The following is a 19,299-nucleotide window of genomic DNA, read 5'->3' on the forward strand; positions in this document are numbered from 1 at the left end:
ATCAATTCACCGGGATTACATTTTTATTTTACAGTCATTTTCTTAATGGGTGCATTCTTATTAGTAACTGGAGAAAGCAATTTCATAAATGTGTCAAGTGCAGTGTCTGGTTGCTCATCATTACACACCACAGACCAGCAAATATTCTTTACATGATCAACATAGGAATCACTACAAAACCTCTTGTAGGACCTCTTATACACAATATTAAGTCCAGCCTTTGGAACGTTGGTTTTCCTAGATATGGTAATATTGTGATCACTATAGCCATTGGATTTGGATACTGCTTTACAGCAGATTTCTCTATCATTAGTAAAGATGTGGATGATTTCATTCTCCTCTATAGCCAGGGTGGTTTTCTCTTGGTAGAGGTCCTAAGTCCGATCCAGTCAACTGGCTTTTAATCAGTGTGAATTAATGGGAGCTGGTACCAGAGATAATGGTAATGGCTGATAGCAATTCTGTCTGCCGTTGAAAGCAATCGTTTTGTCATTCACTCATCTGTGGTAGATGAGAGCTAAGATCCTGTGTTGTGTCTGCCCTTCTTCCTGTGAGGGCAACTGGGCCGAAAGGAAGTCATTTCACCTTGAGTCATCGCTGGTTCTCCCTGACCAGAGTGAGCGGTGAAAGTAAGGCTGAGTTCGTCTTCGCCTCGTTGACCGAAGACGAGGGTCCTTATGAAGAGCTCTTATATGGTGAGTATGTGATATCCTTTATTATGAGTGTAAGAAAAACAAGTGTATACATAGTGAGTATCCAGCTCTCTAATATAATGATGTCTAATCTGCATCAATAGAAAGGAGGAGTTTGGAGGACTAGTACAGAGAACTATATACTGGCTAACTGAGGTATATGCAGTTTAGCATTTTTGTCATTAATTTTGTTCTGGAGGCAGCTCTGCAAAGTGGTCACTAGCTGGCACAGCCACATTCCTAAAATGTGATTTTAAACCTAAACCTAATCCTAACCACACCGTTAACCCTAATGCCAAACCCTAACCTTAACCACACTGTTAACCCTAATGCCAAACTCTAACCTTAAAAGAAGACCAAAAAGCTCATTTTTATTTAGATTCATTTTTACATTATAGCCAATTTTGACTTTGCAGCTAGCCTATCTAAGGTGACATCGCTCAGTTCTGCCTCCAGGACAAGACTGATGACAGTAAATGTCAAGCTGCAATGTATACAGGACCAATATATGTTGTAGGTGTTAGTAGTCCAACAAAGGTGATGCATGCAGAGTTCCTATATATTTCATAAAGCAGCTGTGTAGTCCTCAAAACCACATAACCTAGATATGCATTAATGTCCTCCTAAATCTAGTTAAATGACGGTAATCCTTCAGTGATACACCAGTCAAACACAATGACAGATCTGCGGATTTTCAGACAAATCTCTATTCCCCAGGAAATGACACTGATAAAGAGTGCCACTGGATAGCCTGATTTATCAGCCTTCACCAATGCATTTTATGGTAGTGAGTTGATTAAATCTATAATTACATCTCACCTATGCTGTGATTAGAAATATGAAGTTATATTTTATCGTCAGTCATCTAAGGAATCACAATATATTTCAAGGAAATGAATAAATACATGATAAGATCTTGCTACTAGTATACCTAATTTGGGGGGCTTATCTAGGAATATCCAGGTGCAAGATGCTGTATTAAACGTGTGCAGCTACACAGGTGAGATGAATGGAGGCATATCTTTTCACAGCAGACCTATAAACACAGCCAGGGTGACCACTGCTCCATTACTCACTCTCCAGAGAGCTGAAAGAACAGGAGACGGACATGAAGACCAGACAGATACGGGCGGCTGACATTCTGGGTCCTGATGGATTGCTCTCTATGGATCACAGCACCCCTGGCTTTGGGTGAGATAAGCTTAATCAGCCACAGGTCGGACCTGGGTACAGCCCAGATACTTCTCCACCTCTGTATCTCTGTCTCCAAGCATTCTATAGCTCGTATGTTCCATGCCTAACTACAGTCCTTCCAACCATTTAGACACAGCAAAGCAGTACCAAGGCAAGGGTTTGAACCGCACTGATAACCATGGCATTTCTCATGAATGTGCATCCTGATATTTGAGGGTTAATGTGGAATGGCCAGTTTTTCGGGATAATTACGTTTACTTACGTAAAATACATTTCTTTTCACGTGAGGGAGCATGAACGATGGCTCAAATGATGTGCTCAGTGAATATATTAAGGTACCTTCCTTCTTAAACAAGATAAATGTTAAGCCATACTCTGTATCAGAGATTTGACACATTTATTTTAATTCATGTCTACCTCTAACAAGGAACAGTATTATGACTTGGTAATTCAATACAGTTTAGGTGAATGTCAAATCCTCTGAAGGAATATTTAAATCTATAATACGATTTAAAGAGTACAGTAATGTGGATAGACTACTACAATCCTCCCATGGCATAGTAGTTCATTTATAGTATGACTTGAACATAAATGTAAGGTTCTGATATACGGTAAAAAAAAATTATCTGCATTACCGTATGTGCAGGCTGAGGTTCAGATCTACTACTGTATTCAGGCAGTTGTTATGCTTCAGCTCCATGGGGACCGGTGCAGTATGGGAGACTTACATAATCTGTTTGAAAGATCACTTGATTTCTTTCTGCTAATTTCATTGTGCTAAACGGCTTTGCATTGGTCTGTAATACAGATATGTGCCTTTAGTTATGCTCGAACCCTGTCCTTGTGTAACTGTTTGATTTCTGCACCTGCCCGCACTTCATATGTCACTCCAATGCTAATTATCTTATCTGTATACTGCATAGTAAAAAGTGTTCACACTGCACTATAATACTATTTATGGGGAATTATGCATTATAGTTTGTCCTGTATAATCCTCTGTTTAATGATTAATGAAAATAATGCTTAAAAAAAAGCTATATCGTCATTTTTCAGCATAATAACACAGCTCTGATCCGAACACAGCACCAGCTCTGATCCGAACACAGCACTGAAAGTCCACACCCCCTTGAACTTTTTTCACGTTTTGTTGTCAGTACCTCAGTTTCATGCATTTAAATAAGGATCCCCCCCCCCACACACACACACACACACACTTATCTACACACCATACTGCACACTTTTAAGGAAATTGTTTTTTTTGTGTGGAAAAAAATATATATATGTGAGTCTGTTGGGATAGCTCACTACCAACTTTGCACACCTAAATTTGGCAATATTTGACCATTCTTCTTTACAAACTGTTCAAGCTCTTGTCAAGTTCCTTGGTGATCGTTAATGGACAGCAATCTTCAAGTCATGCCACAAAGTTTTGATTGGATTTAGGTCAGGGCTCTGAATGGGCCATTCAAGGACATATACCTTTTTATTCCTTAGTCACTCCACTGTAGCTTTGGCTTGTTTGCTTCGGGCGTTGTCATGGTGAAAGGTGAACTTCCGTTCCAGTTTCAACTTTCTTGCAGAGGTCAGCAGGTTTTCCTCAAGGACTTTTCTGTACATTGCTCCATAAATTGTTCCTCCTATCCTGATAAGTGCCCGTCCCTGATTGCCATAACATGATGCTGCCACCACAATGCTTTACAGTGGGGATGGTGTTCTTTGGGTGATGTGCCGTGTTGGGTTTGCGCCAAACGTAACGCTTTGCATTTAGACCAACATTTTAAATTTTAGTTTTGTCAGACAAAACTTTTTGACACATGGCTACAGAATCTCCTGAGGTTTTTTTTGTGTACTTCAAACAGGATTCAAGGTGGGCTTTCTTGAGTAATGGCTTCCTTTTTGCCACCCTACCAAACATGCCAGATTTGTGGCATGCTTGGGGGGGTGTATTTATTCCTCGTGTTATTATTTTTCAAAAAAAAAAAATATGTATAATTCTCTCTGCATTGTTGGGAAGGGCCCGTAAGTAAGCATTTCACTGTTAGTCTACACCTGCTGTTTACAAAGCATATGACAAATACATTTATTTGATATTGTTGTCACATGACCACTTTGATCAACCATAAAACCCTGTAGTTCTTTCAAAGTTGCCATTGTACTCTCGGTAGCCTCTCTGATTAGTCTTCTACTTGCTCGGTCATCCAGTTTGGAGGGATAAAGGTAAGGTATACACCGTCCAGCTCCTTGGTGCTCATGGTTGAGTGTTTGCTTTGCAATTCACTACCCAGCAGAGGGAACCTACAGCAACTGCTGAATTTATCCTGAAATCATGTGAATCACTACAATTTAACACAGGTGGAGGCCAATTAACTTGGTGTGTGATTTTGAAGGTGATTGGTTACACCTGAGATAAATTAGGATTGCGATTACACTTATCCAAACAAGCTATTTCATTTTTTATTTTCAAAAATTCTTCATATTATATTTATTTATGAATATTTTTTTTACCTCGAAGTTGTGAGGTAGGATGTGTAGATCAATAAAGGGAAAAAACTATTTTAATTCCAGGCTACAGTTACAGTGCATTCGGAAAGTATTCAGACCCCTTGACTTTTTCCACATTTTGTTATGTTACAGTCTTATTCTAAAATTGATTAAATAAACAAATGTCCTCATCAATCTACACACAATACCCAATAATGACAAAATGAAAACAGGTTTTTACAAATGTTTGCAAATTTATAACAAATAAAAAACAGAAATACCTTATACTCAGACCCTTTGCTATGAGACTCAAAATTGAGCTCAGGTGCATCCTGTTTCCATTGATCATCCTTGAGATGTTTCTACAACTTGATTGGAGTCCACTGGTGGGAAATTCAATTGATTGGACATGATTTGGAAAGGCACACGCCTGTCTACATAAGGTCCCACAGTTGACAGTGCATGTCAGAGCAAAAACCAAGCCATGAGGTTGAAAGAATCGGGAAAGATCTGGGTAAGGGTACCAAAAATGTTCTGTAGTGTTGAAGGTCCTAAAGAACACAGTGGCCTCCATCATTCTTAAATGGAAGAAGTTTGTAACCACCAAGACTCTTCCTAGAGCTGGCCGCCTAGCCAAACTGAACAATCGGGGTAGAAGGGCCTTGGTCAGGGAGGTGACCAAGAACCCGATGGCCACTCTGATAGAGCTCCAAAGTTCCTCTGTGGAGATGGGAGAACCTTCCAGAAGGACAACACTCTCTGCAGCACTCCACCAATCAGGCCTTTATGGTAGAGTGACCAGACGGAAGCCTTGCCACTCTACCATAGCCTGGCCAGACAGAAGCCACTCCTCAGTAAAAGGCACGACAGCCCGCTTGGAGTTTGCCAAAAGGCACTTAAAGGACTCTCAGACCATGAGAAACAAGATTCTCTGGTGTGATGAAACTAAGATTGAACTCTTTGGCCTGAATGCCAACCGTCACGTCTGGAGGTAATCTGGCACCATCTCTACAGTGAACCATGGTGCTGTTGGCAGCATCATGCTGTGGGATGTTTTTCAGTGGCAGGGACTGGGGGACTAGTCAGGATCGAGGGAAAGATGAACGGAGCAAAGTACAGAGAGATCCTTGATGAAAACCTGCTCCAGAGCGCTCAGGACCTGTCACACCCTGATCTGTTTCTCCTGTCTTTGTGCTCGTCTCCACCACCTGCAGGTGTCACCCATCTTCCCCATTAATCCCCTGGGTATTTATACCTGTGTTTTCCGTCTGTCTGTGTCAGTTTGTCTTGTATGTTCCAAGTCAACCAGCATGTTTTTCCGTGGCTCCTGCCTTTTCTATTCTCTTTTGCTAGTCCTCCCGGTTTTGACCCTTGCCTGTTTTCTGGACTTTGTACCCGCCTGCCTGACCTTTCTGCCTGCCCTGACCTTGAGCCTGCCTGCCACACTGTACCTCTTGGACTCTGAACTGGTTTTGACCTTTTGCCTGTCCACAACCATTCCCTTGCCTACCCCTTTTGGATTATTAATAAATATCAAAGACTAAAACCATCTGCCTCTCGTGTCTGCATCTGGGTCTCACCTTGTGCCCTTATAGGACCTCAGACTGGGGCAAAGATTCACCTTCCAACAGGACAATGACCAAGGCAAAGCAGGAGTGGCTTCGGGACAAGTCTTTGAATGTCCTTGAGTGGCCCAGCCAGAGCCTGGACTTGAACCCGATTGAACATCTCTGGAGAGACCTAAAAATACCTGTGCAGCAACGCTCCCCATCCATCCTGACAGTGCTTGAAAGTTTCTGAAGAGAAAAATGGGACAAACTCCCCCAAATACAGGTGTGACAAGCTTGTAGCGTCAGACGCAAGAAGACTTGAGGCTGTAATCGCTGTTAAAACCTGTTGGGGCTAGGGGGCAGTATTTTCACGGCCGAATGAGAAACGTACACAATTTGAACAGGTTACTACTCTGGCCCAGAAACTAGAATAGGCATATTATTAGTAGATTTGTATAGAAAACACTCTGAAGTTTCTAAAACTGTTTGAATGGTGTCTGTGAGTATAACAGAACTCATATGGCAGGCAAAAACCTGAGAAAAAGTCAAGCAGGAAGTGAAAAATCTGAGGTTGGAGTTTTTTCAAGTGATTGCCTTGACTGTACTGTACGTGACTTAGGGTTCATTTTGCACTTCCTAAAGCTTCCACTAGATGTCAACAGTCTTTAGAACGGTGTTTGAAGATTCTATGGTGAATTTGATGGGAATAACAGCACAAGGAAGTAGGTGTCCCATTATAAGGCATGGGCTCAGTCACGCGCAAGGACTTGGGAGCGAGCTGAGTTTATATTCACTCCTAAAGAGAACGGATAGGTCCAGTTGGAATTTTATTCAAGATATATGATAAAACAACCTAAAGACTGATTCTATACATCGTTTTACATGTTTCTACAAACTGTAGTATAACTTTTTTGACTTTTCGTCTGGACTAAGTAAGCATGCGCATTGTGGATTTGGATAGTGAACCTAACACGCGAACAAAATTGATTATTTTGACATAAATATGAACTTTATCGAACATTTATTGTGGAGCTGGGGTCCTGGGAGTGCCTTCTGATGAAGATAATCAAAGGTAAGTGAATATTTATAATGTAATTTCTTAGTTTTATTGACTCCAAGATGGCGGGGTTCTGTTTGCTTGTTATTGGTGTCTTCTGGGCTGTACTCAGATTATTGCAAATTGTGCTTTCGCCGTGAACCTTTTTTGAAATCTGACAAAGCGGTTACATTTAGGAGAAGTGTATCTATAATTCTGTGCATAACACTTCTATATTGATCAAAGTTTATGATGAGTATTTCTGTAATATGTGTGCTCATTGTGCTCATTCACCGGGGGTTTGGAGGGAAAACATTTCTCAACATTATGCGCCAATGTAAAATGCTGTTTTTGGATATAAATATGAACTTTATCGAGCAAAACATACATGTATTGTGTAACATAATGTCCTAGGAGTGTCATCTGATGAAGATCGTCAAAGGTTAGTGCATAATTTTAGCTGAATTTCTGGTATTTGTGACGCCTGTCCTTGCTAGGAAAATGGCTGTGTGGTTTTTCTTGTGTTGGAACTGTCCTAACATAATCTAATTTTATGCTTTCGCCATAAAGCATTTTTGAAATCAGACAATGTGGTTGGATTAATGAGAGTCTTATCTTTAAAATGGTGTAAAATAGTTGATTGTTTGAGAAAATGGAATTATGAGATTTTAGCTGTTTTGAATTTGGCGCTCTGATTTTCCACTGGCTGTTGTCAAAATCAATCCCGTTAACAGGATAAGAACAGGAAGGGGTCCCCTAGAGGTTAAAGGTGCTTCAACAAAGTACTGAGTAAAGGGTCTGAATACTAATGTAAATGTGATATTTAACTTTTTTGTTTTTGTTTTAAAATGTCTAAAAACCTGGTATTGCCTGTAGATTGATGGGGGGGGGGACTATTTAATAAATTTTAGAATAAGGTGTTAACGTAACTAAAATGTGGAAAAAGTCAAGGGGTCTGACTACTTTCCGAATGCACTAAGGCTACAAAAGGTGGACTTTTTGAATGGATGGTGTAGACTTTCTATAGGCACTATATTTGAAAAAGTTGCTGATGTGACAGTCTCTTCAGTGTATTCCAGAAGTTTTGAATTGTAAAAATGCAATACATACTTGGAAGGAGCATGGTTTAGGATCCACAGCTTGATGTACTGTACTCGCCTTGTTGGATGTGATCAATGTGTCTTGGCAATGTAAGTATAGTAGATAGAACCTGCTGGTGTTGTGTGGAACCTATGAGGAATTGTTTGCATGATAACTCCCACATTCCATCTGTGTTCTCAGAGTGAGATCAAGTCCAGTAGAATTATATGCTGCTAATGGCTGTTGTACAAACTGAAGTGATGACTGAATGGTTTTTCACACCCCCTGAATCTAAAATGAAGAATTTCCACATAGCCTGTCTTCTTGAACAGATGCTTAGAACATTATTTCAACTAGGAAGATTTACTGTAATAGGGGGAACAGTGCTGCATCAAGAATCCCAGTCAGATATAAGAAACCAAGATGGTTCAATCCCTTCCAGGTAAATTACTGTATGGAAAGCGGGTATGTCAATACAGATATGGTAAAGCTTTTTGAATGATATCCTCTCTGGGTTTTTTTTGTTAAACAGACAGCAACACTTTTGCTATACAGTTGCTCCAAAGGGAACATGTTAGGTGCTTATATCCACTAAAGCAGGTGTAACCGAAGGATGATATTTGTCGGGGGTCCGGAACATAATTGTAATAATTTGTACACTACAAATAAACCACCAAAAAAAGTGATTGTATTTGAAAGTAACGATAATGTCATACTTTGATTACATTGAGACACGAACAAGTCTCTTTTTGTATTTATTTGTGGCAATACTTCGGAACAGATTTCCTAAATTAAACACATTTTAAGCTGAATTACTGGTGATTTTACAGTCTTTGTTTCATCAAAAACTACAATCCCTAAAAACTTTGGGAGGCATAAAGAAAGCACTAAAGCATATTCTTTGAAGTCTTGACATTGTCATTGCAAAATAAGGTGTTGACTTTTTAAAGTGGGTTTACATTTCAAATCCTGACATTGTTTTGAAGTGCCACCGGTACTTAATATAGTCACTGCAGTGACTCTCCATAGATATGAACGATTGGTTTTGAGACCTTTATTATCTTTGTCAGACAGTACTCCATGACAATCTAATCTAAAGCGTGCACTCAGGCTTTGGCTTTTTCTAGGTATGATGTTGTGTGCCAGTGCCACATTTGTGGATGACTCATTATCTCATTATTTTAGCATTTCACAGATATTAACATACGGACAGATTCTAGCAGGATCACTTAGACGTTTCTGTTTGTACTTGCAAATATCACACCGACCAGGGCGTAATAAATTGCAGTCAATCCCGCAGATGGCCCCACCCACCAAGGCGTAATAAATTGCAGTCAGTCTGCAGATGGCCAGAGGCAGATAAGTCATGCATTGTGATGTTCAAAGGAATTAGATAATATGGAAATGTTCACATTTACTGTAGACAGACCACCTGCAATGTATGCAAGCCTTGTCAACTATAAAAGTATGGCTCTGCTTTAAATGAACAGCAGCTGTAGAAGCTGAAAAAATGTAAAAGCTTTATGGAAGAGAGTACTACATTTGGTCTTTGTAAACTGCAATAATTTGTTCACAGTAAGATTTTGTCAAAATGTCAGGATTCTTAAACCTCTTAAGGATCCCCCCCTCTTTTTCAATTTTCACCTTAAATGACATACCCAAATCCAACTGCCTGTAGCTCAGGCCCTGAAGCAACGATATGCATATTCTTGGTACCATTTGAAAGGAAACACTTTTTGAAGTTTGTGGAAATGTGAAAGGAATGTAGGAGAAAATAACACAATAGATCTGGTAAAAGATAATACAAAGAAAAAAAACCTATTTTTTGTACCATCTTTGAAATGCAAAAGAAAGGCCATAATGTATTATTACAGCCCAGGTGCAATTTAGATTCTGGCCACTAGATGGCAGCAGGGTATGTGCAAAGTTTTAGACTGATCCAATGAACCATTTCAATTCTGTTCAACATTTTGTATCAAGACTGCCCAAATATGTCTAATTTGTTTATTAATAACTTTTCATGTTCAAAATGGTGCACTCTCCTAAAACAATAGTATGGTACTCTTTCACTGTAATAGCTACTGTAAATTGGACAGTGCAGTTAGATTAACAAGAATTTAAGCTTTCTGACAATATCAGTTATGTCTATGTCCTTAGAAATGTTCTTGTTACTTACAACCTCATGCTAATCTCATTAGCCTACGTTAGCTCAACCGTTCCGTAGACGGGACACCGATCCCAAAGAAGTTTTAATATACAGGTGTATGGAAAGTTGTGTATGTGCTCTGACAGCTTCTGGTGTCCTGTCCTCCCAAGGCCTCTGGATCAGGGATAGATCAGAGATGTCCTCCAATAGCCTCAGAATTATGTACAGTATATAACTGATTATTTTTACATTTAGCAGACGCTCTTATCCAGAGCAACTTACAGTAGTGAATACATACATTTCATTTTCATTTCATGCATTTCTTTATTTGTTTTTTTGTACTGGCCCCCCATGGGAATCGAACCCACAACCCTGGCATTGCACACACCATGCTCTACCAACTGAGCCACAGGGAAGGGAGAACAAAAGCAAGCATCCCTATAAGGCCGGTAACAACCGTTGCCACTGTTTGGTTGTACTTCCGATACAAGTGCAATCTAATCCCACCAGTCCCAGACATAGGCAATGTCTGGATGTTCACATAAGCATTTTGCAGTGCATGCTCTAATGAATGTGGAGCATCTGAGTGTTGAAAAAAATGAAATCCACTGTGCACTGGGTATTTCTCACTTCGTTACCTCTAAGCTGCACATGCAGAAGGATACATTTTTTTTTATATTTGAAGGTTTCAGTGAGGGTGACTATGTAAGCATCATCAGATTTGTACATACATTTCATCCTTCCTTGTTTAGAGCTTTGGCTTAGGTACAACTTTAACCAGCTGCAAAGACAGTCTCACTATATTGTAGGCCTAATACATTGTTTATGAAATAATCTCTACACAGTAAGCCTATTCAAAGTTGTTTATGTATTTGTAAATGCCCTGTGATGACCCTCTATAGACACAGGTCATTGGGTTAGGTTGTAAGCCTCTATAGACACAGGTCATAGGGTTAGGTGGTAAGCCTATATAGACACAGGTCATAGGGTTAGGTGGTAAGCCTCTATAGACACAGGTCATAGGGTTAGGTGGTAAGCCTCTATAGACACAGGTCATTGGGTTAGGTTGTAGGCCTCTATAGACACAGGTCATAGGGTTAGGTGATAGGCCTCTATGGACACAGGTGATAGGGTTAGGTGGTAAGCCTCTATAGACACAGGTCATAGGGTTAGGTGGTAAGCCTCTATAGACACAGGTCATAGGGTTAGGTGGTAAGCCTATATAGACACAGGTCATAGGGTTAGGTGATAGGCCTCTATAGACACAGGTCATTGGGTTAGGTGATAGGCCTCTATAGACACAGGTCATAGGGTTAGGTGGTAAGCCTATATAGACACAGGTCATAGGGTTAGGTGGTAAGCCTCTATAGACACAGGTCATAGGGTTAGGTGATAGGCCTCTATAGACACAGGTCATAGGGTTAGGTGGTAAGCCTATATAGACACAGGTCATAGGGTTAGGTGGTAGGTCTCTATGGACACAGGTCATTGGGTTAGGTGGTAAGCCTCTATAGACACAGGTCATAGGGTTAGGTGGAAGGCCTCTATAGAGACAGGTCATGGGCAGAGCCGGCTCCAGGCATAAGAAACATAATAGGTCGCTTATGGCCACCAGCCGCTAGGGGGCCCCTGACAAAAAAAGTAAATAATAATATTTTAGGAACTCAGTTGGGTTCTCAACTTACTATTGAGAGTTAGAATAGTAGAATACACAGGGTGCAATTTCTAAATTTGGTGCATCAGCAGTTTCTATCTTGTTATGTCAGTCACTGACAATCACTCAATTAGCATGTCAGCAAAAACATTTTAGACTGGTAAGTTAGTCTAGCCAGCTATAGTGCCTTCAGAAAGTATTCATACCCCTTATTCCACATTTTGTTGTGTTACAGCCTAAATTCAAAATTGATTAAATATTTGTTTTCTCTCACCCATCTACACACAATACCCCCATAAACCCCCAGATTTTTTTGCACTGTATTGAAAATAAAATACTGACATATTTAATTTACGTAAGTATTCACACCCCTGAGTCAATACATGTTAGAATCACCTTTGGCAGCGATTACAGCTGTGAGTCTTTCTAGGTAAGTCTCTAAGAACTTTGCTAACCTGGATTGTGCAATATTTTCACTTTTTTTTTTTATTCGTCAAGCTCTGTCAAGTTGGTTGTTGATCATTGCTAAACAGCCATTTTGAAGTCTTCACATAGATTTTCAAAACGATTTTAAGTCAAAGCTGTAACTAGGCCATTCAGGAACATTCAATGTCATCTTGGTAAGCAACTCCAGTGTATATTTGGCCTTGTGTTTTAGATTATTGTCCTGCTGACAGGTGAAATTGTCTCCCAATGTCTATTGGAAAGCATACTGAACCAGTTTTTCCTCTAGGATTTTGCCTGTGCTTAGCCCTTTTCCTTTTTGTTTTATCTTTAAAACACTCCCTACTCCTTGCATATGACAAGCATACCCATAACATGATGCAGCCACCACCATGCTTCAAAATATGACGAGTGGTACTCAGTGATGTTGTTTTGGATTTGCCCTAAACATAACGCTTTGTATTCATTTCTTTGCCACATTTTTTGTAGGATGTATGTTTCAGAATATTTTATTCTGTACATGCTTCCTTCTTTTCACTCTGTCATATAGGTTAGTATTGTGGCATAACTACAATGTTGTTGATCCATCCTCAGCTTTCTCCTATCACCGCCATTAAACTCTTAGTGTTTTAAAGTCAGAATTAGCTTCATGGTGAAATCCCTGAGCGGTTTCCTTCCTCTCCAGCAACTGAGTTAGGAAGGACGCCTGTATCTTTATTGTATTGATACACCATCCAAAGTGTAATTCATAAATTCACCATGCTCAAAGGGATATTCAATATCTGCTTTTTTTTACCCATCTACCAATTGGCAGTGGTGGAAAAGGTACCCAATTGCCATACTTGAGTAAAAGTAAAGATACCTTAATAGAAAATGACACAAGTGAAAGTCACCCAGTAAAATACTACTTCAGTAAAAGTCTAAAAGTATTTGGTTTTAAATATAATTTTATACTTAAGTAAACATAATTGCAAAAATGTACTTAAGTATCAAAAGTAAAAGTATAAATCATTTGAAATTTCTTATATTAAGCAAACCAAACGGTACAATTTTATTTTTTAATTAAAGATAGCCAGGGTCACACTACAACATGCAGACATAATTTACAAACAAAGCATTTGTGTTTAGTGAGTCCGCCAGATCAGAGGCAGTAGGGATGACCAGGGATGTTATCTTGATAAGTGCGTGAATATGACCATTTTCCTGTCCTGTTAAGCATTCAAAATGTAACAAGAACTTTGGGTGTCATGGAATATTTATGGAGTAAAAAGTACATTATTTTCTTTATGAATGTAGTAAAGTAAAAGTTGTAAAAATATATATAAATAGCCAAGTAAAGTACAGATATGTCACGACTTCCGCCGAAGTCGGCCCCTCTCCTTGTTCGGGCAGCGTTCGGCGGTCGACGTCACCGGCTTTCTAGCCATCGCAGCTCCATTCTTCAATTATCCATTGGTTTTGTCTTGTTCCATTCACACCTGGTTTGCATTCCCCAATCACACTAATTGTATTTATTCCTCTGTTCCCCCTCATGTCTTGGTGTGAAATTATTTGTGTGTTACGTGTTGTACGCACTAGGCTAAGCGTTTGTTATTTTCCGTGTGTTTTCACAAAGCTTATTTGTATTGCTATACATTTATGTTGTGTGACATTTGTGCGCGCTACACACTTTGCCTTGTTTTCTTTTTCTATGTTCATTTTTCTATGTGTGGCCGAGTATGGTTTCCAATCAGAGGCAGGTGTCTTTCGTTGTCTCTGATTGGAAGCCATACTTAGGCAGCCTGGTTTTTCCTTTGGGTTTGTGGGTGGTTGCTTTCTGTATAGTCTGTGTACCTTGCAGAACTGTTGATTGTCGGTTTGTTGTTTTTGTTTAAGTGTTCACTTTCTTAATAATAAAAGAAGATGAGCACTATACCCGCTGCGTTTTGGTCACCTTTCATCTGACACACTGCCAATAGGTAACCTTTGTTGCAAGGCATTGGAAAACCTGCCTGCTCTTTGTGGTTGAATCTGTGTTTGAAATTCACTGCTCGACTGAGGGATCTTACAATTATCTGTATGTGTGGAGTACAGAGATGAGGTAGTCATTCAAAAATCATGTTAAACACTATTATTGCACACAGAGTGAGTCTATGCAGCTTATTATGTGACTTGTTAAGCAAATGTTTACTCCTGAACTTATTTAGGCTTACCATAACATTATTGGGTATTCTGTGTAGGCCAGTGACACACAATCTCAATTGAATCCATTTTAAATTCAGACTGTAACACAACAAAAAGTGGAAAAGTTCAGGGGGTGTGAATACTTTTTGAAGGCACTATCTAAACATGTAGTAATCATGTTCAAATACTGACCGGGCATGCAGGGCAGGTGCCCACGGGCCTTGACCTTCAGAAGGCTCCGTTGATTGTGTTAGTCACTCTCACTCAGATATCACTAACATGACATAAGTCTTGAGAAATGTGTAGAATTGCAAGAAATTTGTAACAAAATTGCAAACATTTCTCTCCGCCCCATGGCAAATGTGTAGAATTGCGGAAAGCTTGCTTTAAAACTGCTAAGAAAATATACTCCCCATGGCTAAATGTGTAGAATTGCAGGAAATGTACGGTAAAACATAAATTTTTCTCTCCACCTTGGAAAGGGGGGGTCACTAAAAGTGTGTGGGGGGGCAACCAAATCTTGCTTAGGGCCCCAAAAGGCTAGGTCATGGGGTTAGGTGGTAGGCCTAATGGCGCTTTCTCCTAATGGCTGCCATATTGATAATCTAATGTACATTATATAATGTGCTAGTCCTCAAAGGTCAATTAGGATTCTCAATGCACACTATCAAGATCCAGCTTTATGCAATGGGTTATCCATTTCAATTGACTGATTTACCAACAAAATGTAACCCATGGGGTATACAGGTTTTATTACAGGCATCCTAAACTTGGTTTGCCTTGTCTTAACCTAATCAGCTTCTTATAACCATTTTATAAACACTACCACACATTCCCCTGTGGTCCATGCATCCCTAACATGCCTGATGATGACAGATGAGACCTCAGCATTTCACTGGGCATCATACAACAACAACATTGCATGCTGCTCTCTGCAGTGTCCACCATCATGAACATGTGGATTAGCTGCTCTCTCTTGATCGAGAAGGGGAAGTTTTCTACAAGACTACCAACGGTGAACGTCCTGTTTGATTGGGCGCGAAAAAAAGAATCCCAATGTTGGGGAGGAGGAAGGGAGCCGTCGCTCGCCTCACATTGCATCACTCACTGCACGTGCTGATTCAGCGGGACGCAAGAGATAGCGGCGGGTGCTGAGGACACTCGCCAGAATCACTGCTGCTTGGATGCCACTGTCAAATCAAAGCATTGCGCGGTAGCAAGGAAGGACAGACACTGCGGCGGTGTCAACAGTGACCAAATCGCAAAGGTTTTCCTGGTGGCTGTTTATCTGCCGTATAGGAAGTATGGATTAGAAGTGACTGGGAGGACGCTAAATCCCTTTTGTTGTTTGCTGATCTATAGTTGTTGAGCAAATATAAACTATAAACTGCCAGTGCTGATCTGAAATGCAGATCTGAAGCAGGGCGCAATGGACACGAACATGCGGAAATTTACAGTTAGGAGATGGTTTTCCGTCTACCTTCGGAAGAAGTCACGGTCCAAAAGCGCGAACCTCTGCAGATTAGAGGTTAGTATATTGTTGTGTATTGCTATTTTGTGTCACGTGTGTGCGCCATAACGTAGAATCATTGTTTGCTAATGGTGTGATTCAGCCACTGCTGTCACTCAATGTTATTGTGGTAGGCAGTGTTGTGGAACCTTACAGGTGTTGTTTTGTTGTTATACACCTGACATGATATTAGGCTACACTTGCCAGTACATTTTCATTCTTTTGACAAGCTTTGTAACCTACCATTGCGCAACATTTTCATGCTAAAATAATCATGTTGAATTCTGTATAGCCTGGTTTTGCTGTGCCACAACAAGTCTGAATCCGACGGATAGGCCTACAGGTGTTCCCGCATTTCTTGCGCAAACACCTGCGCTTGTCTTGTCGTACTAGCACTGACTTTGCTGATAGCTGCTTTATTCAGGAACGTTTTACTTACTATGACTGTGATATGTTGTTGTCTGTACCTAGCTACCTTAAAATGAATTCAATCACGATACCTGAGTATGTTTCTACTATTACAAGCCAATATTATATTTCATGGACTAAGTTGCTTTGCTTGTTGAATAAATTCCCTGCCGCGCTCTCTTGATTGTAGCTAATTTTTACATTTTATTTAAAAACGCTAAACCTAATATAGGCTTAATGCATTCTGGGTTTGGTGTAGCTAGGCCTATTTGCATATTTGTTTATTAGGGACATTTTGTTTTACTTTTATGTGGGCTACTTTTATTGATTCTTGAAGAATATAACTTATTTTGCCTCGTGAGCTAGGTTCAACTGTTAAACCCCATCAAAATCCAAAATATAAGCTTGTAAACAATGTAATCAAAACTATCATTTTGATCTCATGGATGATCAGTCCTTACATGTATAGCCCCATCTATGAATTTGGGAGAGGTTCAATTTCTCCAGCCCCATCCATACGCTGTTGACCCGCTTTGTTATTGTTTTAACAGCAGAATTGACCCTTTAAAATAATTAATTATTTATTAGATGTGGACGAAAATATTGAATCAGGAAACCAAGAGAGCAGTAGAGCGATTTCCAACGATCTTCACTTTATTCTGTTTACAAAGGGGAATTGGAACAATAGACACACCTATCCAATCCAACCACGACCCAGGAGATTGTAATCTTCACCTTTTGATTCACCATATTGCAAAACTACCAGGGCACGGTGCTGTTCAGCGGCCATGGGGCTGAATTTGCAATCAGTCTTTTATCCATTTGCGTTGATTGTGGTACTGTCCATGGTGCTGAATGTTGGCCGATGGTTAAAGGCACAACAAGGGATTCCCGCATAGTTAACTTCTAATGTGGTGGAAACACATACAGTATATCCTATTAAATTACTATGGGCTGAACTCTGTACCATACTATACAATACCATACAAAATACTTGAATGATAATTTACATGTAAATTCATTTTTGCGAAGTTGACATGCAAATACACAGAGCAAATTCTCTATCTCAATTTAACCGCATACGTATCCTCTTTTTCTACGTATTCTAGAAACAGTTTCTAACCGCTGTGAACACTTTGTCATTCAATTTTGTCCTTTCTTGCTGAGCTTTCAAGTAACTTGCTGTTAAAATGACCAGTGTTGACATACCTGCCTCAAAGTTAAGACCTCATAAGAGGGTCAAAGATTAAGACCCGTGAGCAACTGTGGCCCCTCATGATGAGTTTAGCGTTTTTGTGGCCCCCACCTCCATCAAAGTTGCCCATCCCTGGTGTAAACATTGCTTGGGGTTATATATATGTCACTGCTTGTGACTGTTTGTGTTACAGAATGCTTCTATGTCTGTGTGCAGTTATCAGTAGCAATGAGATTCACTTTGATGGCTCTCTGTAATCCTTTCTGACTGTGTCATAACAAGATGTGCAGACCGACCAGCCTCTCTGAGATTATGTTCCCACTGGCCAGAGACGTCATTTCAATGTCTACTTTTGATGTTCATTTGGTTGAGTTGTCAACTACTGTGAATTCAACGTGAAACCAAAACATTTCATCATGTCATTGGATTTAGGTTAAACATTGTGTAAAAAAAAAAAAGACGAAATTCCCTTAAGTTGACGACTTTTTGCAAATCCAATCAGTTTTCCATCACATATAATTGTTTTGTTGAAATGTTGTCGAAACAACGTTGATTGAACCATCATGTACAAAACCTCAATCCACGTTACACACAAAGACATAATATTTCAAACTAGGTTCCACCAAACATTTAATCAGTCTGGATGTGTGGCACTGACCAACTCCATCAGTTAAAGATGGCACCAATCAATATTGAGGCCAAAGAGGTATTGCAGTCAGCATATCTATTTTAAAGTCCCAGTGCAGTCAAAAACGTGATTGTCCTGTGTTTTATATATGTTTCCAGACTGAGGTTGGAATAATACTGTGGACTTGGGTAAATGATGATAATGCCCTTTTTAGTGCTGTTTGAAACGACTGTCTGAAATTTCAACCATGTTTTCGTGGGAAGGAGTTTTGGCCTGCCTGGTGACATCACCAGGTGGTAAATTAGTTAATAGACCAATAAGAAAGAGTTCTAAACCTCTTTGCCAATAACAGCTAGTTTTCAGTTATCCCTCCCGACTCAGACCCCTCCCAGATAGTCCTAGCAAAATTCTTACTTGAGAAATTGCTCTTTGCTAAGAAGCTACAGTATTTTTTTATTTAAATACGATTTTAATTGAAAACAACCACAGTAAGGTACTTAATTCTTACCCAGAAATGATTTGATATTGAGATAAAAACGTCTACATTTGACCTTATGAAATCAAGGACGATTCTGGAAGGCGGAGTTTTCTTAAAAGGAGGAAGAATCTGGCACTAAGTCAGGTAGAGACTCATAGGACTGTTTGACTGTTTTATTCCATTATACTGAGATTATTCATGGGAGAGATGAACTACTGCTGTAACATTTAACTCTATTCCTACTTTGACATGGTGTAGGGCAGGCTACTTCCAAATAGGAGGATCAGACTTTACAAACAGCATGAATGGGATGGAATACATGGTGATTGTCTGCAATAGTAAACTGTTATAGGTGCTATCAGAGTTGACATTAGAACTACCAATAGTAAACTGTTATAGGTGCTATCAGAGTTGACATTAGAACTACCAAGCTACTATTGAGCGGAAGCATTTACCAGATGTTTTTATCCATGTGGACCATGTAGGAATCATACCCACAATTATTGTATTGCAAGCACCATGATCCAAATAACTCAGCCATTTTGCCAAGTTTACCTTTTCAGTCAAAGAGATTATTTAGAAATACACACCATCATAAGCTGTTGACCCAGATAATAAACCGTGGTATTCAGGATACACT

At 39.7% G+C, this 19,299-nt stretch overlaps 1 protein-coding gene across 6 annotated transcripts in view; it reads left to right on the forward strand.

Moving 5' to 3' along the window:
• The window catches only part of LOC115201621 (ribosomal protein S6 kinase alpha-2), a 58,973-nt gene that overhangs the window by 1,629 nt on the left and 38,045 nt on the right, over positions 1–19,299 (forward strand). For 3 of the 6 annotated variants that reach the window (XM_029765403.1, XM_029765404.1, XM_029765398.1), the window contains exon 1: positions 15,354–15,968. In XM_029765403.1, coding sequence (XP_029621263.1) covers positions 15,870–15,968 — 99 coding nt within the window. In that variant the 5' untranslated portion in view covers positions 15,354–15,869. Of the gene's footprint in view, positions 1–72; positions 696–1,723; positions 1,884–15,353; positions 15,969–19,299 lie in introns of those variants that run through there. The other 3 variants (XM_029765400.1, XM_029765401.1, XM_029765399.1) reach the window with 3 other exon arrangements.

Source organism: Salmo trutta, chromosome 10 (assembly GCF_901001165.1).
Source record: "Salmo trutta chromosome 10, fSalTru1.1, whole genome shotgun sequence".
Lineage (NCBI taxonomy): Eukaryota > Metazoa > Chordata > Actinopteri > Salmoniformes > Salmonidae > Salmo > Salmo trutta.